The sequence below is a fragment of the Girardinichthys multiradiatus genome, chromosome 12 (assembly GCF_021462225.1).
Source record: "Girardinichthys multiradiatus isolate DD_20200921_A chromosome 12, DD_fGirMul_XY1, whole genome shotgun sequence".
NCBI lineage: Eukaryota > Metazoa > Chordata > Actinopteri > Cyprinodontiformes > Goodeidae > Girardinichthys > Girardinichthys multiradiatus.
In genome coordinates, this window is record NC_061805.1 from 14801202 (window position 1) to 14829099 (window position 27898).

Sequence of the window (27898 nt, forward strand, 5' to 3'; positions counted from 1 at the left end):
TATTCAGTTTCTATCCAAATACCAGTTTCCTCTAGTTAGAACATGTGGAAGATCTCCCCAAGCTGCTTGTCTGACTTGGAAATTAAGAAGAAGTCCATCAGCTCATCCGCAAAATTCAACAGGATGTCCATAAAAAGGTGTAGTAAGAAATGGTTTGGTGATAGACTCTCTATTTGTGTTGCATAAATGCGACCCAGTAATGCAGACTACATTGTTGATGCATATTTACATAGATAACTTTTGAAGTTCGTAAGAAATTCACAATTGATTCAAATGACTTGTCAATAAGTAATTGTGTGCCTATCCTAAGATCTTCCATGACATGTTGACCTAAAAGCTGTTTATATGCAAAAACAAGAAAAATAGTTCCTGGCATTACTCTTCATCTGTGTTGGTTTTTTTAGCTGCTCTTACACATTTTTTTTTTTTTTTTGCTGAATTGATCAGTTAAAAAGATGGATTGTCTTGCCGTTGGAGTCACTTCGGACATTCGGCATGCCAAGATGAGTGCATAGAGAAACAGTTGATTTGCTGATGTTATCATGCCACGTAAACTGCTGGGACGTTTGAGATTTTGAAAACATTTTGAAGCAGTGGTGCCTATTTGTGGCAAATGTGGCATCTCAGAGTTGTGAACTTTACCCTGTGGATTTTCTTTAGTGTAAAAATTGCTGTAAATCAAATTATGTGAGTTACAGTATCAAATGTCAGGAAAGGCAATGATGAAGCATTATTTGCCTAAAAGTTCATCTCTTTGTATGTTATTGAAATGCAAGGTAGATGCATAACAGTGTTCAAATAAAAATTAAATCCACATTGGTTGATTTTTAAGTGTGCAAGAATAGAGACCCTTACATGTAAAATTCAAATGAGTTTTGTGCTTATGTTTGAAGGAGTGAATGTATTCATAAGATCATCTCATCCACAGATTTAAGGTACAGCGACACAGCAGGGTCTCAGTTAAGTTTTGTCACCAGAGTGCAGGAAACTGCCCTCTGCAGTTCGTCTGACCTCCTGGTAATGATCATGCGCATGAATAACTGTCCACCTAAACTTTACAGGCACATGCTTAAACATAGGGCTCAACCAGTACCTCCTGTACTTGCTTTGGTTTTTTATACCGTTTAGACTCAGAGAAAAATGGGACTGCAGTAATTCTGATTGCTCTTGACAGATGCGCTGGGAATGATTGCATAGCATCAATACAGCATGTATCACAGTACCCAGTAAATGAAAAGAATTTGGCACGACTTTCTCTAAATGCACCAATTACATTGGTATAGTTATTTCACTTCAAGTCGGGGAATTTCCCATTAAAGAAAAGATCCAATCAGGTAAGTGACTGTTTAATACAGTGGAGTTGACTTACTTAGACAGACCTTTTAGAAGATTAACCAAAAGCAGCTGAAGAACCTTTTGCCTGCAGCTTTTCCCATCCCAAAATCTCCTAAATTTATTTTTGTTTAACGTAAGGAAAAACAAAACGGAGTCAATTATCATTTATTACGACGTCAAACTTTCAAAATTTGGCTGATCACGCTGGCTAAAGTGCAAGTATGTATTTGTAAACAAGAGCTTATGAATTTACACGTACATATTCTGAAGCTAGAGGGGTTTTTGTCAACATCATTAAGGCCAAAGTAGGCATAGGTGGTCCACACTTGTCATTATATCCCTACAGGCAAAAAGGCAAACAAATAACATTATGGGATATATAACCCTCCATGATGGCAGAGCACAAGGGGTGCTGTCATCTTGGCAGGAGCACAAATCACTTGGATGGGGCAGTTTAAACCGTTTCCCAAGCAGCAGAGGAGAGGAAGTAGTACGCTGAAAAGACACTGCATGGAATAAATCCCTGTGTCACTCAAGAGGAAGTCACAGTTTGTTTGGTATTCCTATAACCTGGTCGGAACCACGGCAGTCCAGTCTCAGCGTATTAAATATTATGTCTCTGTGGTGAGCTACTGTCATGTTTACATTCAGCTCAAATTGTTGAATCAGATTGAATGCCCTTAGCTACCTGTACAGAGTTAACACTCAAAGCTCAAACCACAGACCTGAGCAAATAGACTGAGCAAACAGGCAGGCCTGCTCTCGGGAATAAAGTGAGGGGCTGGTTTATGCTGCTAAAGCACAAAGAGTAGGGTGAAAAGCAGAGATGAATGCATCTGAAGGAAGATGAATAGGTCAGAAACATAAACAGCTGGTGTCTCTCTGTCCTCTATCCCTGCTGTGACCTTTTCTCTGTGGTTCCATCTCTTGCCTGTGTTTTTTCATCCTGGGTTCTCAGCATGACCACTGCAAAGCTCGATCAGTCAATAAATAACACGGAGGATCAACACTCTCCCATAAATCACGGGATATATCTCTGTCCAAGTTTCTGTTTTATGGGATGGATACCAGTGACACTCCCACCCCCTGGTATTTGTTTGACAGGTCGGTGACTCATGTGCACCAGGCATATCTTAAAACAGAGACAGACTATTGACTGTCTGTCCAGAGTTCCCGCAGAATATAGATCGGTATGTGAAACTGTATCACTTTGTCAATCGCGTATCACAATGTTACACATTAAACAAAACAGGTGTTGTTTTTACCTAACGACCGTGCACAGAATGTCGAATGTGAGCATAAATGTCAGAGGAAGTGGTGCACAGGTGAATCACTCTGATTACAGCTAAGAGTCAACGAGCTGCTAGCATGCAAAGCTGGCAGCTGCGAAGCCTCTGGGTAGTTGCTGTTAAGAGGTTACAGTGTGTGCAAACTGCAGTGATAAACATGCCAACTGATCACCTCAGTCCAACAACTGAAAGAATATGGCTCTGGAAAATGTTTCTTCTCAAAGAAAAAACTAATTTCAAACAGTCCGAACTTCAGATACAGTGCCTTGTGAAAGTATTTGGCCCCCTTGAACTTTTCAACCTCTTGCCACATTTCAGGCTTCAAACATAAAGATATAAAATTCTAATTTTTTGTGAAGAATCAACAACAAGTGGGACACAATCATGAAGTGGGATGAAATTTATTGGATGTGTCAAACTTTTTTAACAAATAAAAAACTGAAAAGTGGGGCGTGCAATATTATTCGGCCCCCTTGTGTTAATACTTTGTAGCGCCACCCTTTGCTGCAATTACAGCTGCAAGTCGCTTGGGGTTTGTCTCTATCAGTTTTGCACATCGAGAGACTGAAATTCTTGCCCATTCTTTCTTGCAAAACAGCTCGAGCTCAGTAAGGTTGGATAGAGAGCGTTCGTGAACAGTAGTCTTCAGCTCTTTCCACAGATTCTCAATTGAATTCAGGTCTGGACTTTGACTTGGCCATTCCAACATCTGGATACGTTTATTTGTGGACCATTTCATTGTAGATTTGGCTTTATGTTTTGGATTATTGTCTTGTTGGAAGATAAATCTCCGTCCCAGTCTCAGGTCTCTTGCAGACTCCAACAGGTTTTCTTCCAGAATGGTCGTGTATTTGGCCCCATCCATCTTCTCTGTCCCTGCTGACAAAAAGCAGGCCCAAACCATGATGCTGCCACCACCATGTTTGACAGTGGGGATGGTGTGTTCAGGGTGATGAGCTGTGTTGCTTTTACTCCAAACATATCGTTTTGCATTGTGGCCAAACAGTTGGATTTTGGTTTCATCTGACCAGAGCACCTTCTTCCACATGTTTGGTGTGTCTCCCAGGTGGCTTGTGGCAAACTTTAAACAAGACTTTTTATGGATATCTTTGAGAAATGGCTTTCTTCTTGCCACTCTTCCATAAAGGCCAGATTTGTGCAGTGTACGACTGATTGTTGTCCTATGGACAGACTCTCCCACCTCAGCTGTAGATCTCTGCAGTTCATCCAGAGTGATCATGGGCCTCTTGGCTGCATCTCTGATCAGTCTTCTCCGTGTTCAAGATGAGAGTTTAGAGGGACGGCCAGGTCTTGGTAGATTTGCAGTGGTCTGATACTCCTTCCATTTCAATATGATTGCTTGCACAGTGCTCCTTGGGATGTTTAAAGCTTGGGAAATCTTTTTGTATCCAAATCCAGCTTTAAACTTCTCCACAACAGTATCTCAGACCTGCCTGGTGTGTTCCTTGGTCTTCATGATGCTCTCTGCGCTTTGAACAGAACCCTGAGACTATCACAGAGCAGGTGCATTTATACGGAGACTTGATTACACACAGGTGGATTCTATTTACCATCATCAGTCATTTGGGACAACATTGGATCATTCAGAGATCCTCACTGAACTTCTGGAATGAGTTTGCTGCACTGAAAGTAAAGGGGCCAAATAATATTGCACACCCCACTTTTCAATTTTTTATTTGTTAAAAAAGTTTGACACATCCAATAAATGTCATTCCACTTCACGATTGTGTCCCACTTGTTGTTGATTCTTCACAAAAAATTTTAATTTTATATCTTTATGTTTGAAGCCTGAAATGTGGTAAGAGATTGACCAGTTCAAGAGGGCCGAATACTTTTGCAAGGGCTTTTATCTGCAAACTGATCCTGAGGAGCTTTGGATGATAAATAAAACCCACTGCTTTTCTTGAATCACCACATTTTCCTTACACATATCAAAATATACACAGTAGGTATCCTAACCACTGGGTCATCGTTCTTTTAACATCCTGAGACGAATCTGTGATGTAAAAATATTGTTATTGGTCCAAACAATGTACACGTTCTGTACATGGAGATATATTTCAGTTCATATAAATGTAGCTTCTTGCCACATATTGGAGTTTATGATTGAGGTCCAATAGGTTTGATACTTGGACCAGTACTCTTTGCTTTAAATATACATTTATTACATATTATTAGACAACACTGGATACATTTATCAATATAAATCAATACAAATGTGTCCAGTGTTGCATGTACTAATTATACTCAACAATATTTATGCAAAATGTTTGTAAAATCCAATCAGCATCCAATCAAATTATCAGACTAGAAAAACTAAAATCTTGGATAAATAATTTTTCTACTCTGATGTTCAAACAAAACTTTAATTATTATTTTGGAATTGATCCGATTACCCTAGATGGGATATCTAGATTTTTTTTACTAAAATCTTTTAATAAACCTTTTCTCCAACATAAACATCTAATTCAGTGACTCTCTTTTTTTACACATAATATTGAACAATCCTGCCCCCAGTAGATTGCTGCAGGCCCAAAACTGCTGACAAATCTAATACATGAAGGACAGTCTATATATAATATATTACAAAGGGTTCATTTTTTGTGAATCTCGCTGTATCAGCTCAAGTTGTTTATGTGAGGAACTACATTAAACTAAATGATTCGGACTGAATTGGACATTGACACTGGAACTGTTGTTAATCATCCTAATGACTTGTGATGTTGTGATCAGTGACATTAGGCCATCTATCTTTAGATTGCAACTGATTGTGCCAACGGGAGAGGACATTTGATGGTGACCGAGAAAGTATGAGTGTGTCGAAACCACAATGATGTTCCTGTCGGATCAAAACAACTGTCCTGCCAGGACAAGCCTCGTGGTTTGTTTACGGTAAGAACTTTTCCAGGCAGCAGGTGCACACACCCACCTGCACACACCTCTAGCAAGAATGTGGGCCTCACACTGAAAATACAGACTTGAAACATTGAGCATTTTCAATTGTTGTAGGCAAATAAATTCAGACGGACACACCTGTTACCCCCACCCCCCGCCCAAAGGTCATAGGAAAACAGGCAGCGTGAGCCAGACATTTTTAGTAGATGTTGGTGTCACTTTTATTTGTATAGCACATTTAAAACAACACAAATGGGATCACGAATGGGATATGATAAGTACATTTTTGCAACCAGAAAGACGTTTTCTTCTCCTGGTTCTGCCTGCGTATTTGCAAGTAACACAGGATCTGTGAAAGGACAGCTCTGAGACGGGACAGGATGATGGAGCACTGCAAAATGATTCATCAGCAGACAACTTGGCTGTCCTACCCTCAGCTCTGTCTCCATCTTGATCTCTCCAGGGATCTCAAACCATCAGCTGAAGATCTCTGATCGCAAAACTCTTCAATCATCTCCCACAAATGCTAAAAGGTGTCTGTTCAAAAATGCAATGGGTTTGGTAACCATCATGGAAAGGTCACGTGTCTGACACACAGTGTCAGAATAACTTTCACTGAAGGAATAAAAAGAACAAAACAGATATCCAGGAAGCTATCCTGAAAATGATTGATCACAGCCTTTCAAAGAGTAATCCAGTTGCCTGATGAATAAAGGCACCTGGAGAAAGCATTGAGCACGCTCTGTCACAGTGAACACCTTTTTGTTGCCTGTGACCTGCTAAGCAGACTCCTTCTCAATGTAACATTCACAAAGCAAATAGTGGACATATCAAACGCTGCATTTTTACAAGTGGCCTCATGATAGGAATTTCCTAAAGTAATGTTTAGCTTCATAAGAACAAGATGTTTTTCTCATGTTAGTGAACTTATCCTTTAATTCTATGCTTCTCACAACTTTTATTACAAGTGTGACTTCAATAAATACTATCAGACACTTCTAGTCTGATTCAAAGTTAGTCAGGGAGGAAGAAAGGTCCATGTAACTCCCTCTAGATCTGACTTCAGATCTAAAAGGAACATCAGCCTGAATTGTTCTCAGTTTATTGTTTTCCTGTACTTCATTTCTCCAGTACCACTCCAGTTCATCAATTTATTTTTTATTTTGCAAAGATGAACAGAATGTCTTCTGAGCACCGGTAAAGGCAGTTCAGATACTACCAGGGGTAGTTGTGCCACAATTGGATAACAACGGCTTTGATACAGCATCCATCCACAGCAGTGTACATGTGTGAAAACTTTAATATAAAGTAACACCAAATTAAGACTCTGCACAGTCAATCCGGTCGCTTTCAGGGGTTTTTGAGTTCTTCATCTGCAGCTGAGTAATTATCTGTTTTGACGTGCCCACAAACATGCCTTCTCCTCCAAAAACACTTTCATCATCTGTGTCCAAGTGTGCTAAAGCTAATCTGTACCAGATTGCTACACTAATCCTCTGAATGCCTGAGGATCAACATGACGGGCTGTTTAAGATGGACACGATGATAGAAAAACACAGCTGACATGCAGGGAACGGCAGTAAAACACCCTGCACGGCTTTCTGCTGAGGGCCTCCCAATCATTAACATATAGATGAAATAAAACAGTTCTCTGCAAACATGAAACATACTGCACATATTTATAAAGGATGATATTAGGTATATGCTCATTCTAGACACACACAAGCACAGATAGTTTATATAGGAGCTGAAGGATGATCTACTGACAATTTGTGGTAATACCCATGGAGAGCTGGTAGACCATCAAAACCTGAATCAACCAGTCCTTTGCTGTTCTCTGCTGCCTTTTATTTATGTTGTGATTTTACTGCTGGTGGACGCAGCGCCAGGTACAAGATGGAGCAAACCAGCAGCAACGGTTAAGATGTTGTCCTGTAGCTGTCCTGTAGCTGTCCTGTTGACTTCTGTGTGTTCAGCTCTGTTTTCACTGCCCTGCCAGTGTATGATTATGTGTGAGAGGTGTGCAACACAGCCTAATTGGTTACTGGTGGATGAAGCGTTCCCACCCATCTCCACCCAGTCCTGAAATACACCCGTCTGCATAGTCAGACAGACACACACACATGCGTAGAGAAAACCCCTCTCTTACTGACTTAATGCCGAGCAGATTAAATAAATGTTCTTTGTGAACATGGATCTACCATTCATCATTATGCAGAAGATACAGTTTTACATAAATTCTAATATAATTGAAAAGTTAATTTATATCCGTTTAAATTAGAAAGGGAACTTAGTACAGTTTAAGGAAGGAGAGTTAATTTATTTATTTCTATTTATGCCTATGCTGTGATTTGTTCCGCTTACCCTCCAACATAATGAGACTCCTGACATTTTGTTATGGCCTTTGCTTTTGTCGTGCAAGGTTATAAGTGACCCCACCTGGCCAACTCTTTAAAAAATGTCACCATGTTACAGACAGATCACTGTTTCTAACTAACTTGTTGCAGTGTCACTCCTTGTCCACTCCTCTTATTTATTATTAAACGGCGCAATTCATCAATAGCCACCTGCTATTATAATTTACCAAATGCGCTGAGCAACTGTATCAGACTGCAGGTTTGTTCAGTTTAAAGCCCACAGCCTCCACGGCACAGCAAGAGACAAGTTACGGGTTCTCCCCTGTCGGTCGTGCGTGGAACTGATCCAGATCATGAGGGGTTGGACTGGATCCAGGTACAAGAACCGGGGGGGGGGGGGGAAGAAAGAAGCTGGCAGGATAATCAAGAGGGAGCTCTCCTCCTGAGAGCACACATAGTCCACGGAAGCACTGAAACAGTGCGGAGCAGAGGAGAGGAGCTCTTCCAGATCGGTGCCAGACGAAAAGTTGGCTTTTTTTTTTATTTATTTTATTTCCAGAGGCTTTTTCCCCTGGGTTTTTAAATGAAGAACAGCAACACATTGAATAAGAGTTGCAACCCATGGTTTATTAGTCAAAGTTTGGAATATCTCTGTGGATTAAATAGGACCATTCTCGGCGCGCAGGTAGGCACTAGAATTTGGTGAGAAATATAGACACTTTAATATCCACTGACTGAGTCCCATCTCCTTATGTTCGAACCTCTTTTTCCCCACGCAGAAACCTTACTCAGAAAGTAAAAGGGGTTGGTTCTTCTCAGCGCTGCAGTTTGAGGCGATAAAATAATAAAAAGGAAACAAAAGCTCGCCAGGTCGACTCTGAGAGGTTTTTCCAACTGAGCTTTCCCAGAAATGGTGGGTCATCTACATTTACAAGCGATGGATGATAGCCTTAAAGGAAAGAACCGGGAAGGGCTGCTCGACAGTCCGGATTCGGGCTTGCCCCCCAGTCCCAGTCCGCCCTTCTGCGCGCTGTCTCCGGCCCTGATCGAGTCGCGCTCCGGCGGCTGCGCGACGCCTTTCGACAGCAATTATGGATGTTACAGAAAGGAGAGCAGAGAGGGCAAACTGGTAAGAAAGCTTCCACTGTGTGAACTGGTTTAGGTTCAGAATCATTTTTATTTTACAGACAGCCAATTTCAATGTCACAATGAATGATTTCATGATAAAAAAATAAATAAAATAGGGTTAATGGGAGACGAAATGAAAATGTGAGAGAATTTAAACTTTTGAGCAGAAACAGATTTCAGATCAGTTCTTTCTTACACATCTGGAAGTTGTCTCTCCGTCTGCGTGGAATTCCTCAGTTGCAACCCTCTGATCCTGCTCTCATGGTGGATATGTCATTGGCCATCATTAGGAGGATGCAGAGGCATCAGCTGGGCTCCAGCTAAGGTCACCTAGTTGATACTGGTGTCACAAGGACAGGGGTCCTGGGACTCCTTCCACATGAGATGTTTATGGGTTGTCTGCAGAATTACAGCATGCTACAGTAAAGACGAGCAGAATATAAAATGTGAAATCCTTTGTGATTGTTAAAGACTTTTGCTTCAGCCATTTTGATTAAAATAAAATGTACCAGCAGGCTGCTCCTGAGCATCCTTCCATAAATCCCCCATTGGATTTCTGTTTAAACCTGTTTCAATGGCCTAATAGCTTGTAACTCAGGACTGGACCTCTCTAAGCTGTTTGAGGTGAAGCAGCTGTACATCTAATTAACATTCAGAGTGTAATTTTGACCATTTCTGATTCATTTAACCAGAAAATCATTCCTCTTCTTTGACTTTATTAAGGACCAGTCAGTCAGGATCAAAAATTCCTTCTCTGTATATGTATAGTTTTAGATTATTATCATTTATTGTAGACCAACACTAAATCCAGTTCAGGAAATACAGCATAATAATATGTGGTGGAAATAATCTTAAATTCTTAAAAGGGCTTTGTATAAATAAAATAGATGTATATTAGACCCAAAAAAAAAAAAAAGATTGCTGGTTTCAGGTGTTTGTGTTACTGTAGACAACGTATGGGTCTGTTACCAGTGTCCAAGTATAAAAGGTTTAAAAAAATTACAGCTTTAATGAGAAACTCTGTCTGGTTGTACAATGTAAAACCTGAACAAGCCCACAAGCACAATTCTCAGTGAGACACAAAGTTGCCAAAAATGAATAATCATCTGAATCACTGATATTATTATGCTCAAGACACACGTTATGGGGTGACAAAGAAGTCCTACTCATTAGGGTCTGGATTCAGCAGACGTGACCCAGTTTCAGTGTGAACATTGGTAGTAATGCTATAATTCAGATTTGCAAATAAAAGCAACATTTGGTTTTTACTTGTGTTCCCCCTGAAAGCTGCTTAAGCTCTCTGCATCAGCAGACATTTACTTAATGTGCTCAAATTGACGGTATACTTTCAGAAATGCGTGCTGTCAGTAATCCAAATGACCAGTGCATGTTGAAGCACTTATTCAGCTGGGTACAGTCACCTAGAAGTGACAGGATTTGATTTATGGCATCTGCAAATGTTTTCTCATCTTTTAAAATGAGACAGTCTGCTGTGACCTTTTGTGTCAAACGCTGAAGGGCTGATTTTAAGGGAAAATCTAATGCAGGTCACTCCCGTTTCCAAAGCCTCTCAGAACATGTCTGTGCAGGTCGGCGTGACTGGTAAACTGTGCAAAGGAGGCTACGAAATTGCTTTGGTGTTGTTTTCATCTACCACAGAAGAACAATCCCCCAGGTCTCTTTTAAGGTACTAGAGTTTGTTAGAGCAGCAGCAGGCTGTTGCATAAGTGTTTGATGACCTCTAACTTCTAAACACAGATGAATGTTGAGAATGTTATGTTTACCAACTCCAGCTAAAAATCAAAAAGAAGATGCAGAGAAATCACATATTCACCTTTCTTTTTTATATGAAGATATTTACAAGATTGACTTGAAATGCATAGACAATGTTTGCAGTCTGGTAATCCTTAAATCAGCGTTCCAACACATTTTCAAAGTAGAAATTCCAGACATTTCCAGACTTCTCAATGTTCATTTTAAATTAAAAAAGTTCACAATGGATTCATGGCAGCTATTTCTAAAGCAGGGAGGATTTAAAGATGGAAGGGACTGAGGAAGGAAGGAAAGAAGGAAGGAAGGAAGTAAGTTCTTGAGGTGAAAAAAGGAAACACTTTGGAAAGAAAAGAAACAAGAAAGGAAATCATGTAGGACATAAGGAAGGATTTACACCAGGAAGGAATGAAATAAAGGATGGAAGGGTACAAGGAATAATATGAAATGGACAGAATTAATGAAACAAGAAGAGCATGGAAGAAGGGCAAAAACAAAGGAAGGATAACACATTGAAGGAAAAAATACATAAGGAGGAAAAGAAGCTATGTCAAAAGAAAAGAACAAAGGACATAAGGGAGGAAGGACACAATGAAGTATACAAGTAAGGAAGGAGAGAACATTTAGACAGGACAGGGAATAAAGCCTGGAAATACAAACAATCTTCCAAATTATTGTGTTCTTTTTCCATACTTATCCAGGCCTGAAAAATACAGAAATCAAATTCCAGACATTCTAGACGGCATAGAAACAGTGCTTGAAGTTCAATATCGGCTAAAGGAGATCCCTGAGTTGGCGTCAAATTTCATTACTGCTCCTAAATAGTTTGATGCACTTCTATCAAATTCTGTTCAAACACAGGATGTAAAGTCTGAGACTTTGCCGTAAAGAACCGCCGGCAGCTGGAAATCTGTGTTTTGCTTGGCGCTACTCTCAGCAGCTCTGCATTGTGCATTGTACATTGTGTGGGCTGCTCAGCTGCAGACTATTTCTTCTGGGCTAAACTGTGCTTCCAGGCGGGTTTCTGCTTTGAGTGCTTGTTGGGGGATACACTGCCTGGAGGTGACTACCCTCCTTTCATGAGTGTTTGCTTTGCACGCTTTGCCAGAACTCTCTGTGGAGCAATGGCTGAAACGCTCCGCTCATGTGCTGGATGGGCAGAGAGAAAGTCGATCTATTCAGTCTGTTTCTGGAGCTGTGGCTCCAGAAAACGAGCCGCCTGTCGATTCACTTCATTCAGGCCTGAGTGGCAAATCCAGCAGCTGTGGAGCAGTTCAGAGAGTGTGATATAGGTAAGACGAGCTTCTACACGGCAATCTGCAGCTGCCCTTGGCCTGTTCTTGCCCGTCTTTTCTAGTGGCATGTGCGGCTGGACCACAGCATGTGACAGCCTCCTCTGTGTGTAATCTGAGAGTCACAACTAAACACAGCAGAGCTCCACAGTGCTGGAACAGTGTCTGTATGGGGCAAAATATTAAATACTTGTGTCAAATTTAAAGAGTAAACATTTTTAGACAATACGCATTTCACTGACGAGGTCTTTAAGGAAGACTTATACCAGCACCTTGGTTGCAATCTTTAAGTTCCTTGCAAAAGTTTCCATCCCCCTTGAACTTTTCTACATTTTCACTTCACATTAGAACCACAAACTACTGAGATTGTATGTTATGGACCAGCACAAAGCAGTACATATTTGCTAAGTGAAAGGAAAATAGTCATCAGTCAGTCAGTCATTTTCTACCGCTTATTCCATAGTGGGTCGTGGGGGAGCTGGTGCCTATCTCCAGCAGTCTATGGGCGAGAGGCAGGGTACACCATGGACAGGTTGCCAGTCCATCACAGGGCAACACACAAACAACCATGGACACACTCATTCATACACCTAAGGGCAATTTAGAGTTACCAATTAACCTAACAGGCATGTCTTTGGACTGTGGGAGGAAGCCGGAGTACCTGGTGAGAACCCACGCATGCACAGGGAGAACATGCAAACTCCATGCAGAAAGACCCCCGGCCGGGAATTGAACCCAGGACCTTCTTGCTGCAAGGCAACAGTGCTACCAACTGCGCCACCGTGCAGCCCAAAAGGAAAATAATATATGGTTTTCAGTTTTCTCTTACACATACAAATCTGAAACATGTAGCATTCATCTGTATTCGTCTCCCTTTACGATGGTACCTCTAAATAAAATTCACTGCAACCGACTGTCTTTAGATGTCACCTAAGAAGTAAACAGAGTTCCTCTGCGGGCAGTTTACTCTCAGTATAAATCCAACTGTTCTGTGAAGGTCTCAGAGGTTTGTTAAAGAACATTAGTGAACAAACAGCATCATGGAGATCAAGTCATACAGCGAACAGTTCAGGCAGAAGGTTGTGGAGAAGTATATAGCAGTGTTAGATCATAAAACAATATCCCAAGCTAGCATGGAGCATTGTTCAATCCATCATCTTAAAAATATAAACAGAATGGTACAACTGGAAAACATGCCTATCCACCTAGACTGACAAACTGGGCAAGGATAGCATTTATCCGAGCAGCAGCCAAAAGACCAGTGGTGACTCTTCAGTGGAGCTGAAGAGATCCTATTGACAGGACAACTACTAGTCTGGCATTTCACAAATTTTTGTCTTTATGGAACAGCGGGAAAAAGAAAACTATTGTTGAAAGAAAGGCACAGCGAATGACCTCCTTAGCATAGAATACATTTCTACAGAGACCCCCTGATTACTTAATTATTTGATTGAGGTGTTCTGAAACAGAGGCACATCCAAAGGTTGCAGGACTTAAAACCCTGAGTTTGGAAAAAAAACCAATAGAAAACCATGATCTTAACCATCCCAACTTTATTAAATTGAGACTGGATCCAGCATCAAAATAGGCCAGCCACATTAATGTTATAGTAACCAATTAGTAAGCAGTTTTTAAGCTCATGCATAATTTTATTTCCACATTACAATTTGTGTGGCTTTTTCACATAAAATACCCTTATGACAGGGAAGCTGGTCAGAGCTGATGAGAAGATGAATGAAACTAAATACATGGCAATGCTGGAAGAAAACCTGGCTTGAAACGGGGGTGAAGGTTGGCCTTCCAACAGGTGTTATAATCACATTAGAGTCAAAGTCTAGACCTAAATCCAATTAATAGTACACGTAAAGACTTGAAAACTGATGTTCACAGATGCTTTCCTCTCAATGTGACTGAACTTGAACTATTTTGCATAGAAGAATGGTCCAATATTTTGGTTTCTGGACCAAACGACTTCCAGCTTTAATTGCAACAAAAGCGGTTTCTATTATAGTATTGACTCAGTGAAGTCTAATTCATATGTATATCACTCAAAGACATTTATTTGTAAAAAAAAAAAAAAATTTAAATATTGAAAACCATGTGTCATCCTTCTACAACATGACTGTTATACGCTAGTTTGTGTTGGTCTATCAAATGAAATTGTAGTAAAATACAATCAAATTTGTAGTTGAATTGTAGTTATAGTGGTGCTGAAATTTGAAAAAGATCTAGATATATGATCTAGATCATATATCTAGATATATGAACATCTTAGAAGGTAATGTGTATCCCCTTTCTAATCTAATGAGGGTAATATTGGTTCTTGCACAGTTCTGGTAAAGACAGAAAAATCTGGTTAATCCTGCTGCTGGTACCTTCATCTGTCTGGTTGTTATGTTTGTGTACCAGCCAGAATGCTTTGGTTGTAGCCGTCTGTGTCCTGTCTCTAAGTTAGCCTACATGATATTCTGCTGAAATCCACACAGTTTACGTTGTAATTTTGTGGTTTCTCCAAATGTTCCCTATTGGGCATAAACTAGGAACAAGGCGGGTGACGAGCCAACCCGCACATTGAGCTGGAGATGGACAGTTTGACATTAAACACAACCCTACTAATGAAAGTCTTCCCTGCTTTCTTTGTACCAAGTTTATTGAAAATAAATCTTAGAAGAATGTTTGTTCTTGGATTGTTGAATCTATAAAATAAAAAGGCACCTCCTTACTCTTGTCAGTCTTTGGGATCAGAGTTTCAGATGTTTCAGGTGTGGCTTTTGTAAAGAAAGAGTCAGTGATGCAGTGAAGACTAACTATTAAACAGCCAGCTTCCCTACTTTAGTCCACCTTAAAGTAAAGATCTCAATTTTGTTTCATTATTTACATACATTTAGCTATATAAAGACATAAAAACTGTGATTTTATCTACTTTTTAAAGTCACGACAGAACAGTCCATCATTAGAGGCAGCCGGAGCAGCTATTAAAGGAAGGCAAAGTTAAGTAAACAGAAAAATAATCTCTAAACGAATGGGCAAAGTGAGACGGAGCAGCACACGGCGTCTCCAACACTGGCACAGTTGTTGTTTTAAACTTTAGCATTGACCTTCCCTAATGATCTTTGCTGTGTCACTTCTCCATCACCTCATTACCCATTTCCTTCACTCAACTGGGCTCCAAGCTGCCCCGCAGACTTGACACAGTTTGAAATTCTCACAGTATCACCTTAAGTAATAATAACAGGATTTCAAGACATTAAGATACATTTAAAACACAAATGTAATGTAATTGCTTTTATGCCAAACAGAAAATCAGCAGTTAGTCCTACTGCTGTTACAGTTAGTAACGTTAACTACCAGATATTTATACTCATTTTGTAAAAAGAAACACATTTTTTTCCATCTGTTTGATGTGTAAACTTTTTCTGCTTTAGGTCAGACAAAATGATCAACATTACTGCTAGTTGCTAAATACCAGAATATTGAGAGATCTTTTACATACACTGATATCACTACACCTTTAAAAAAATTGGGAAAGCCCAGGTGATGATGGTATGGCTTTTTAAGCTTCTGATAGGTTAAACAACACAGAGTTAAATGGAGTAAAACCTGTGAAGGCAACACCTTAAACATGTTGCTTCCGTGTGTGTAAAATCCCTCAAATTATCCAGTCTGTTTCATCATTGGATACAATTCCTGAATGTAACGACTGCGAGACAATAAAGGCCATTTCTATTCAACTTTTTTCTATTTCCAGAAGCCTGACGGTGACACATTTATATGTTTAAACAAATATACAAACATGGACTAAAATCCCAATATTCCAAACGTCTCATAAAAGTCAGATTAAAGATTGTCAATGCATGCAGGGACAAAGATTAAAATTTTTGGCCTGTGGTCCACCAAAACTGAAATTGAAGTGTTTGCCCATAACTACTTTTACTAGGGCTGCACCGATTGATCGGCCCCGATTTCCTTAATTTTGGGAGATTGGTGATCGGCAGATACATATATGTGAAACCGATCTTATCCACCAATCTTATCTACTTGTCTAACCTGTTTTGCAAGTTTTGTTTCCTTTTAAAATGTAAAAAATTAAAGCCTTAAGGAACAGCAATGCTCTAAACGTTTCATTTATATTTGAGAGCATTACCTCATATGCAAGTAAAACATGCTTGTATTGTTCAGTGTTTTCAATAAAATAAGACTGGAACATTGAAGGTGTACCTTATGACACCTGACAGTGTCAGTTATCAAAAAATTGGTACCGGCTAAAATCAGAATTAGCAGGTCAGGCTTTTTAAAGATCAGCAATTCGCCAGAAAACTGCAATCGATGCACTCCTAGTTTTTACAGGTGGAGGGAAAATGGGAGAAGCTTGCCAGCCTGAGAAAACCATCCCAACTGTGAAACATGGAGGTGGCAGAATTATGTTTTGTCTTGGTACACATTATGTGCCAATATTGAAGCAGCATCTCAAGATATCAAACAGGACCTTTAGGTTTGGGGAGAATCAGACTTAAAAAAGCTCTGCAAGCTGTTAAAGAAGGCTCGCTCTGCTCTAGGTACTGCTCTGCAACCTCATAAGATGAAGAACATTACGGACAACCAGAGCATCCTCTTTATCAGACTGCCGTACAGTAAGAGGCTTCTTTAGATCCACTGTAATACTGACTGCTACAGGAGATACTCCCTATCTCCATTTACAATTACTCCTTGAAGAAACTTGGATAGTATGAGTTAGAACAACAATTCCCTTTGGGATTAATAAAGTACTTTTAAGTTTAATTGAATTTAATTAAAAAGAGACTCTTATATGGACAATGGCCAAAGCATAAAGCAAAACTGGTTACAAAGAGGTTAAAGTTAATGTTGGGATTGATCATCACAAATCTTTGACCTCAAACCCAGAGAAAAGCTGTGGGCAGAGTTAAGGAGGCCTACAAACCTGACTCAATTAATCCAATACTGTCAGGAAGAAAAGGCCACAATTACAGCAAACTACTGTGAGAAGCTTGTGGTGGGACACCCAAAACATTTCACAAAGGTCAAACAAGTCAGTGCCACCAAATTTTAAGGAAATGCATGTAAACTTCTGACCTTAAAGAAAGTTAAAGAGAAACAATTCTCTAAATAAATCTTCCTCTTATAATTCTGATTTTCATCAAAAAAAATATTTTGGTGATCCTAACTGACCTTAAAAAGGAAATCTTTATTCTTTTTTAATTCAGACTGAGAGGAATAAAAGGTTATGTGTGTTTTCATAGTGCATGTACATTTCAGGTTTTAACTATATTTTTATTTTGAAACACTTTTTTTTTCTTGTCTTTTCACTTTTTTCAGCCCACGAAGGGACATGGGGTGATTTTTTCATTTGCACCCATGCGAAGGATTAATATTAATTAATATTTTTTTTAGGATCAGTTTCAAAATAAAACTCAGTAAAGTTCTCAGGTGTAGTGTTTGTTCCATTTTTGCAGTTTTCTAGTTTGGAAACTATCCCAAAAAGTATTGCGAGATAACACATCGACTTTTGCATGAGAACGCAAAAAGAAAAAAAAATCCCCCCATGTCCCTTCATAGGCTCCGTAATTTTGAATTACAAATTGTATATGAAATTTATTAGGCCTATGTTTTTCTTAAATAAAAAGAAATTATGGTAATAATGTGGCAGGAGAAGGGATGGGATACTATAAATTTATACTTCTGTCCACTCCTTTGAGTGTGTGAATATTGCTGTTATTTGCTGGTGTGTTCAATACATTTTTTAATTGAAATGACTTAAGCTAAAAATATAGTATTAACACATACCTCTGGTACTATATTAATGCACAGAATTTTATATCTTTTTGCCATTCTGCTTTTTATGTTCTGGCACAATTTCACAGATTTTTCTTGTCTAGACTTTCCTTTCTTCAGAGTAACATCTGGCTTTAACAACATTATAATATACCACATTCAAACTGTCACTTGTTTTTTTTTTTTTTTTTTTTTTGTCAAAAACTAGAAAAATATTGGATATCAATGAAAGCAAACCCTGAACATGCAGAAAATACATCCTATAATTCATAGAACCCATGCTGATTTTTAAGAAAGGCCTTGTGAACAGAAACTAGATGTTGGTTGGTAGTTTATAACAAGAATAAATTAGCCTGCTGGCTGCAGTTTTAAAACATCTTTATTGTAATTGGAGTGATTTGGCAAAGAGTTGAATTTGCCTTTGGGCGGCACTGCGTAATGCGATAGTCTGTACAGTCTTTCTCTGGGACATTGATGAAAGTCTTTATACCGTAGGAGCGTATAACAGGAAAGTTGAGTGGTTTTGAAACCATAACTTTTTAAAACCATGATATAACCATTGTTAGCATAGATACATAACAGTTAACCTGTTAAAATTACCTGTTAGATATCTAACAGATTTTGCAAAACAGAGATTTCTTTTCTGCAGTTGAAGCATACGTCCTCACGTAAATGTAAATGTTGGGGACAAAACTGAGATTATTTTAAAAACGGGTTTCCAAAGTGGGCATTTAAAAAATGTGCACTGATTTAGCTATGCTCAGTACCTTCTTTAGGATACTGATGTCAATAATGTCAACACTATTGCCACCTGCTGACAGGACATAGGTATTGTGGTGTTTTCCATCGAAAAGTAGATTTTTTATTTTTTTTCAAAAACAAAAGAAGAAATATTGGTTTATAAAAATACTGAGAGAAGTGTGGCTTTTGTCTGAGTGCTGTGATTTGTGTCCAGCTTTTGTCATGAAAACAGCTCTCACCAGGGAGTGTTTGCAGAGTGAGGGTGGGGACTGCCGGGTTGTAGTAGTTTAATCTGTTGAAACCCCTCAACAAGGCTGCATTTCTCTTTATAAGAGGTTCTTGAAGGGACACCTAATACGTAGTTAATCAGGTCATACATGTTGCTATGAGATGGTGAGTGTTGTTTTTGTGCCCTTCCTACAGCTGCCCTATCTGCTGCTGAACTGTGCAGGAACAGACCCAAAGTCTCGCATGCACCCAGTGTTCTATGGGGAGAGCATTGAAGTCAACCCCAAACCAGAGCAGGAAATCAAGTAAGACATCATATAGTCATCTCTATTGTCTTTTCACTGATCTTTTTCTAAACAGTCCCCCTCTCCTTTCCAGGTGCACATCTGCGGTCAAGTATGACTCCGACAAGCATTACAGAGACCGGGTGTTGTGCGCCCCGGTTCCCATACCCACTTCCTTCAGCGAGACGGTGGTGGCGGTGCAGAACTGCACTTGGAGAAGCTACAAGACACAAGTGTACCTGGAGCCCCGGCAGAAGCCCGTCAGCTACCAAAGCACCACCATCATCTACCCAAAACACACCAAGAACACTTACCGCACCACCCTCGACTACAATCCCACAGGCACCCGCCGCTGGTTCGTCTCCACGGTGCAGCTGGAGTCCAGCGAGGATACCAGCCCCTGCATAATCTACACTGAGGACCTGTAGGGCCCAGGATCGGGGCTACATGGTGCCATCAATGGATTTCTTTTGAACTTTCAATTTTTCTATTCTTTTTTTCTTTTTCTGACGATAAGGAATTTGGAAAGATCCACACTGAAAGGGAATGCCTGGAGCCGGTTTAAACCCTGCTCTGGAAATAATTCAGCGTATTTTGTTTTTTTATTTCTCTTGCAGTCTTGAATGGGGCTCTTAGTGCTCTGCAGCTGCACTACAGTGGTTCATGTCTTATTTAACGCAAGAGCTAACAAGCTGGGGGCCTGTGCTCTCCCTTCAGGTGGGACTGGAGCCTTGGTGATGGTAACGTTCAGATTCCTGGTGTCTGTATATAGAGGAAAAAAAATTGACACGTGCTGTGGATTTTACCCAGTAGCTCTGATGCAAAGTGTACTGAATATGTCTTTATTGCACTTGTTTTCTACATGTCACAGTTCCCTCAGAGGACCTGGCGTAGCAGTGGGGAATTTCTGTGCTGCCTCTGAAAAGTGGACCAAAAATAGTTCATTTCCTTTGAGTAACTCCATACGCGCAGACGGAAAGCTCCAAAGTGTGTCTGAACAACATCTCGTCTTTAACTGGAGGTTAGACTGAGGAAGGAGCAGAAAGTGATTATTTAAACTGTCCGAAATCCATCCCATATACCACCAATTTAGCTTACTATTTTTCATTAGGATCCTTTCTTGTTGGTCTGTAAGTAGTGCTGAAGGGCAGAGAGAAAAACAGTGGTCACATTTAAGGCATAGAAATAAGGTTGACCTAATTTTATTTATTAAAATGTAGAAACAGATATTTTTGGAGATTGTGTGGCTGTAAGATTACATTGTTTTTATAAGTCAGTGGAGGGCAAGGCGTTTTAGAAAGATGAGAGTCATTGTACAGTTTGAACCTGCGTTCGATACCAAATGGTGGAGTTAACCACAACACAATAAGGCATTTTCATTTAGTATAAATCCAGATTAGTAGGATCCAGACGTTAAAGCTAACAGCTAGTTCGAGAGGAGCCAAGACCCAAACTAATTTACATGATCTTAAAACATTTTAAATCTCAAACAGGTTATGGCGATTAATGCAAACGCTATTTTATTAACTATTTAAACTGTCACCACGTTTGAATTGGGCGCTTATTTACACAGAAATCAAGCATTGTTCACACAGGAAATGGAGGTTGGGGGCAGTGCAGCGCCAATAACCTTCCTGTGTAAAATAGATTTGAATGGAAAATGTGACTCAGCTTCTGTCAGAGTAATCATCCTAAATAAACGTTAAGGGGTGTAAAATGTAAAAACAAAAAGTGCTTTAGGTTAACACTAATGTATTGATCCTTACACTATGTTACTTTTGTGTCATACAATTACTCTGACTGGAACATATTCCATGCACATTACATGTTTCATACAGGAAGATTATTGGTGGTGGACCGCCTTCTTTAAGCCATGTAAATAGCCACCCAATGCAAACGAGACAACGCTGCTGTTAGCCTTCAAGACCGACTAATCTAAAATTATACAAAATGACAGCGTCAAGAGAGTTCTCAACTGCATGTAAGGTAACTGCTAATAGCCTTTTTCAAAAATCCAAAATTAATTTAATACCTGTTTGATTCAAGGTTTAGTAACAGCAACCTTCTCTTCAGGACTTAAAAACAAGAAACCTTTCCAGTTTGTTAGCTAGTCTAGCATCAGTCTGTTTCAGATGCTGCTCTAGATTAGATGATAACCACTTCGATTATGTTAATCATTTATTAAAAAAAACTCATGTCAAATAAATGTAAACTTGAAGTTTTTGAAAGCAAAATTAACTTAATTGGTTTGTTTAATTTAAAATGAATATCAAATCTTATTTTGTGTTCAGTGTAATGAATTTCTGGACCTTCTCGTTCCAAAGTCAATTTCCTTCTCCACACCTAGCGTGCTTAAAGCAGAGCCATGAAACTACGTCAAATTTATTTGGCAAAGAAATAAGGTTTTTCCTGTTCTTTACGTGTGTCTCTTGTATCTTTAAAAAAATATTCAGGTTGCTGAATAGGACAACTATTCAGACTTCACCTCAAATTTCCCATGGTATACAAACACGTATTCCTCTTTTCAGTTGAGATTTGGAGACTGTCTGTTCTTTTTTTTTAGCATTACTGGAAGTAAGCATGGGCCGGTTTCTGATAAGGTTTTTAAAACATTACGCTTTCAAAACTTTTGATTTTATTTTAATGAAATGCCAGAGAAAGTGCTGTCTTTCCCCCACCTTTTGCCGCACACTTCCACACAGCTGGCCGAAAGAAGGCTTGTACATTTTTGTCCGACCCACAGAAAAGACTAATTTGGCTGCCTCAAAAGTTGCGTGTCGCCACTAAAGGAGTGGCACCGGCCAATGCTTAGTCTGAAGTAACCTCCGGGTCAACTGTGGAGGTGGACTAAGAGGAGGATGTGATGCTGAGGCAGTGCAGCAGTACTTTAAGATGGGTGATACTGAGGGGAGAACAGTAAGTGCAGATCGAAAGAGCTAAGAAAGAAAGTCTATTTGCAAAGAAAGAAAAAGAGAAGGAATTAGTTCTCATGGAGGTATTTTTCCTACCAAGCCAGAGGTTCCTGGGAGGACGTTTGATTTAGTCATGTGTTGACAGTCTATGAGATGTTGGGTTTTGATGAAAGCTGATAGATCTTAAATTTAATACATTGGTGGTTTTATGTGTGATACTTTTGTCTTCTGACACTTGACATAACATTTGATACTGTATAATATTGTCCTATTGTATATGTGGCATCGAGGCACTTCATAATTCTCTTTATATTTTTGTACATCAATCATTGTTCCAGTTCTGATGAGAGATATTATTTAAAAAGATGTATAACCTAAATGAATAAAAACAAGGGAATTCCTAAATGGTATTTGTTCCTTCATTTTTAAGTTGAAAACATTGTGGTTCTTCCTTCTTTTAGGTTTATTGTATCAGGCTTTAAAACCAAGAAGTTATCATTTAGCTGTCCTTCTCCAGAACCAAACAGGACTGAGGTGCCCCCTGATGGAGAGCTGATGGGAGCAGCCCAGAGCAGGATTCTTTGTTCAAAGGTTTATCTATGACGGTTTGGGTCCAACGAAATAACAAAAAACTGTTTTAATTTCTAAAACAAAAGATAAAATCTTTACTTCTAAAACAGTAAATACCTTGCAAAAGGTTTCATACTGCGTGATGCTGAATGTTCAAAAAAACAAAATTCTTAGAATATCAAAGAGGGAATGATAAAAATGCATGCCACATTATTATAAATGATGTGCTTTGTGCTTTTACTTTGTGTCGGTCTATCACATAAGTCCCAATAAAGTAAAATTGTGATTTTATGATGACAAAATATGGGTACATTTACTTTTGCAGGGCACTCTTCATTCCACATCATTTTTGTAATTTGTTAAAAAGATCAAAACATTATCAAAAGCTTTAATCTGAGAACTACAGAATGCGTTTTGGCACAAGACGGAAACCTCCACTTAAAGAATAAATTCTCCCTGCCAAATTAACACTATTTTATTTGCTGCTCTGCTTTAAGTGTATATTTATTATTGATTTTCACTTCCCCGTGTTTTGTGACGTACCAGATGCTCTGGCTACACATGTACATGCTGAGAAGCTAAATGTGGCTCTTACAACATTGGAGACAGACTCATTTTCTGAGGACTGGCTAATAATAATTTTTGTTATTTGGAGGCACTCAAAGACTGAGTAGGACAACAGAGGGAAAAAGGGGAAGCTAAGAAACTTGAGATTACAATCGTAATAGAAGTATGGAAGTGGCAGCATCAGGACAACATTATGAGGAAACAATGAAGCAACATCTCAGGGTATCGGCTAGCAACTTTACGCTTGGGAGCAAATGTGTCTTTCAAATGGACAGTGATCCTCAGCATAAATGGGCCACAATTTCAGCAAGCTATTGTGAGAAGCTTGTGGAAGGAGATCCAAAATGTCTGACCCATGTCATACATGTCTAAAAGGCAATTCTGAGAAATAAGGACTATGTTTGTAAATTTCGGACTTTGAAGTAAAAAAAAAAAAACCCTAATGAATTTTGAATTAAGCAATCCAAACCGACTTAAAACAATTAAAGGTTGTTGTGAGCTTAGAAATATAAGGTTATGTTTCTTTTACACAGAGTATGTAAACAACTGGCTTCAACTTTGTGTTAGTTCTGCTCTTCTGCACCAGCTGATCTGGGGACAGTTGCATTTCGCAACCCTGTGGTGTTTTTCTGAAAGAGAAGAGCAGCATGACCCTTTAGATGTTCATCTTCTCACCACGTCTACCATTTGATTTTTTTTTCTACTCTGCAAAATGTTGCTATATTTATTACACAACTAAAATAAAGATGCATCATGTGGTAAAGGACGAAAATAAAAGTAGGTTATTAAAACAACCAATCCCGGAAAATGTATCATTTCATAAAACTCCCCAAAGCATATTGGTTCAAATATTTTTACCTCTAAAGCTTTGCTTGCACCGACCCCTGCTGGAGAACAACCGTAATTACTCCTAAAGCTCCACCTATGAGGCACACTAAACGGAACCAAGAGTGAGAATTATGACCAAATGTAAGTAATGCGACTCCAGCACCAAGAATAGCAATAAGCTTTTTATTTAAACATTAAGGCAGTGACTTTTTTTGTGTGTTTTTCATTTGTACACTGCTATCCACAAAGCTTGCTGGTGGGCATGTAGAATTTAACCATGTGAATATTTCTTTTCATAACACCACCCTTGAAGCAAGCCACATAAATATTTACATCTCTTCAATTGTATATACAATCCTTGATATTATACAGTGGGTTATAATAAAAAAAAATATATGCACAAAATGGTTGAACAATGTACTGTTTGTCAATTATCCCCCTCCTGCGATTGGACAGTCCATGGAACGCATCAGCATTTGACTTTGTCCTTTTAGGTTTCAATGATTCAATTTATTTCTGACAACACAGGCGTGCAATGAAAAAAACCCCCAGTAAGAATAAACAATATAAATGGATGCATGTTAAAAAGTCATTTCAGTGTACTTTTAAAAACAACATGTCAGTCATCACTTTAGCTGGATATGGCTTCGTCTGTTTTAGCGTCACATTCCAACATTTCAGCAGTGGCAACGATATACGTAAAGAGGAACTGATGGTGTTTCTGCCTCTACTGGTCTTAGTAGGAGACGCCAAAGCACGGCTTAGAGGACAGGTGAGCCATGCTGGATGCTTCGCCGCCGACGATGAGGACGGGAGAGGGAGAGGAGGTAGTCCTATAACAGTCGGGTCTGCGCTGTGATGAGATAAGCTAAAGACATAGAAGAGTCTTCCTAAATGTCCCGCTTGAGGTTGCACAGAAATACTGCATGAAAATGTGAGACTAATTTAGCAGATCACCTTCCTCTTGGCTTCCTCTGACCCGTACAGACAAAGAAGTTGCATGAAGTACGCCTAAAGTAGTAGGTTTAAAAGTGAAAAAAAAAAAAAAGAAACATCTCATGGAGGTCCATGCAAGCAGTGCAGGGTGACTGACTAAAACCATTAAAAGCTAAGTGACAGATGTAGGAAAAAAAAAAAAGAATAGCAGAACGTTTGACTTAATGGACACAATGAACCCTTGCAAAGCAGTTGGGGGGGTAAAAGAAAACTTGTGCATCACTTAATTAACTTCAGCACTATAATTTGTAAAATAAATGGCACCTAACACTAAGAATATCTCTTAACTGTACAAAATCTGCCAGGATGAGGAGATGAATCCAAGCACCTCCATGGGGCTCCTAGACGGGACTCCAGCAGACCAGCTGAGGCCGGTAATACATCAGAGCGGGGGTCATAGGAAGATGGCTTTTTTATCATCTCTTTAATGCAAGGGAACTCCTAATTTGCAGCTTTGAAGGTTGGTCTGCTACCTACTCGCAGTGGCTTAGTTTTCCACTCCGACGTGATTGTTGCTGCAGGTGGAACATGGTTAACAAGCAGCGAGACACCTCCACAGTGGGATTTCTGTGCTGTTCACCTGCCTTTAAAAAACATGACATTGTGATCAGCTCCACAACTAAGTGCTTTATATGCAAAGAACTGTTCCAACAAACACAGACATGGTTTATACAAAAACAGCAAGAAAGTGTCCCTGGCCTCAGTGCCATCCATCAGGCAGATCCTCCCAGTCCCACACAGACTCTCATTGAACACGAGATCAGCAACGAACCGCTAGTTTACCCTGTAAACCTCTGATATGATCCCAACCCCACCCTACATCTTTGCAGATAACAGACGACAAATGACAGCAAAACTTCACCACCAAAATGTACTAAAAGTCGCAGCTCACAAAACACAGGACTGGACTGAGAGTTCCAGAAAGAGAAATAAAAACAAAAATTAAAACCAAGAAAAACCAAGATATCGATTCTCCTTCTGTGTCCTTGCTTGTGTTCTTGTAGTGGTAGCAGGCCACAAGCACGTGGAGTTCACTGTGAACAAACAGAGGTCCTTGCTGCTAAAGTCAGCCGTTCCCTCTGCAGAGGTGTGAGCACATAACAGCGGAACACACCAAACATACGGCTTGATGTGTCTGTATTGGTAAGGCCAGTGAGGAATAGTAGTAAAGTAAAAAAAAAAAAGTGATTTGTCCTTCAGAGTAGTCCTGGAGTGAATGCATAACATGTAAGTGCGAACAGACAGAGAGCCACAAAGTTCCCCTTTATCAATCCTCATCATCCATGAAGGAGGACTTTTTTATGGCTGACAGAGGGAGGAGGTGCAGGGCTGCCTCAGCAGGCCTCTGTGGGTGGAGCTGCAGCAGCACAATGGTGCCTAATGTGCTGCAGTGTTTCTGCTCACTCGCTGTCAGACAGGGTTTCATACTGAGAAACAAGCAGAGGCTTGGGCTCCTCCTCCCAGGAGCGACCAGGTCCAGGACCCAGGCCACCCTGCTGGCCAGAGGAAGGGGAATGGGCTGACACCGTCCCGCTGGAGTAACGCATTGTTAGCGGGTTGCATGGAAAGGGGTTTGGTGTTGAACCTACAGAACACAGAAAAGAACAATTGCTTAGATGTGTTGAAAATAGAGATGCACCAATCAGAAATGTATGGCTGATTTTCCCTCTCAGGTCTTTGTAAAGCTTTGACCTGCTGGGAAGGTAAGGGGGGTGGTGGGGGGGATTTAATAGTTTTTTAACATAAAATAATTACAACGTTTAGATTTTAAACCGTCAATATCCGTTAGCAAAGCTAGCATTACTAAAATGGCAGTGTCTGTGTGAATTCCCTTCAGAATATAGAGCCATACTTTAACTCCGGGTTTTACAAAAGGCCGCCAACATTTCCAATTCCATCCTGTTCCATTGAAGATGGCTCGAAACAGAACTACAAAGTTCTGATAAAACAGAACTACTTTGCTGTACTCCATTCAGCCTTCCTGGTATCAGCTGAAAGTCTTGCTCTCTCTCACAGCCGACACAGACATGTCTCAACATGTTGCAGTTCTCTTTTAAATGGACATGTTTAAAGGTGAACTCAGAGGATGCAAAAAGCTGCGGTGCTGAAAATATCTAACGTCTTCTTCACAGTAATTGCCGCCATACTAAGGTTGAAACAATTATGATTTTTTTAAGCCACAAGCACCTTTTATTTTTCCAGTTTTTTGAAAGTAGGTTGACAGTAAATGGGGTGTGGAGAGAGCGGGGGAAGGGTATGAAGTAAACGCCGAGGACTACATGGGTACATGGGTCACCCCCTGCACCACCAGCACCGTGCCCACACTTATTGGTTTTAGTGACTACTGTGATAAATTTCCCATGATTGATAAAAAAAAACCATATAAAAATAAAGTCACCATTAAAACCAAAGTGATAACCGTGATATTAAAGGTTCGAATGAAGAGGGTTTTTCCCCCCAAGGTAATTAAAAAACTGTTCCAGTTTCTAACATCAGTCTGGATGCAGCGTGTATTATGAGCTTTGGTCTACACACACATTTCTTTAATAATAGGCAGATATCAATTTGGTATATATATATACTATTACTACTACTAATAAAAATAAATCCAATTAAGTTCAGCCCATTTTTACAATTTATGCATAATTCTAATACAATTCAACAGAGCCATGATAATATTGATAACGGTGTTGAATTGAACACAAATCATGACACTACATCTTTCTTTATATGCTACTCTGCACAGAAGACTGTTGAGCTAGTAGCGCTTGGCATGGTGCGTTCACTAATCAGAATGGTTTTTTTTTGAGTTTCAGACCGCTGGTTATCATCCATGGCTGATGAGAGATTTCTCAGCAAATTTTAACAGGAAGTCAAAGCTTGTTCTCCAGAAAA

General features: G+C 39.6%; 2 protein-coding genes across 3 annotated transcripts in view; one reads left to right on the forward strand and one right to left on the reverse strand.

Annotated features, from left to right (window-relative positions):
- Positions 1–8339: 8339 nt before the first annotated feature.
- rflna (refilin A) lies at positions 8340–22447 on the forward strand. The gene is made up of 4 exons (XM_047382265.1): positions 8340–8582; positions 8677–9026; positions 19042–19151; positions 19225–22447. The coding sequence occupies exons 2-4, from the start codon at positions 8808–8810 to the stop codon at positions 19556–19558; spliced, it is 663 nt and encodes a 220-aa protein (XP_047238221.1). The 5' UTR covers positions 8340–8582; positions 8677–8807; the 3' UTR covers positions 19559–22447.
- A 1729-nt stretch (positions 22448–24176) lies between these two features.
- The window catches only part of ncor2 (nuclear receptor corepressor 2), a 129623-nt gene continuing 125901 nt past the window's right edge, over positions 24177–27898 (reverse strand). For both annotated transcript variants that reach the window (XM_047380685.1, XM_047380684.1), the window contains exon 46: positions 24177–26588. In XM_047380685.1, the coding sequence (XP_047236641.1) occupies positions 26404–26588 (185 nt within the window). In that variant the 3' untranslated portion in view covers positions 24177–26403. The remainder of the gene's footprint in view (positions 26589–27898) is intronic.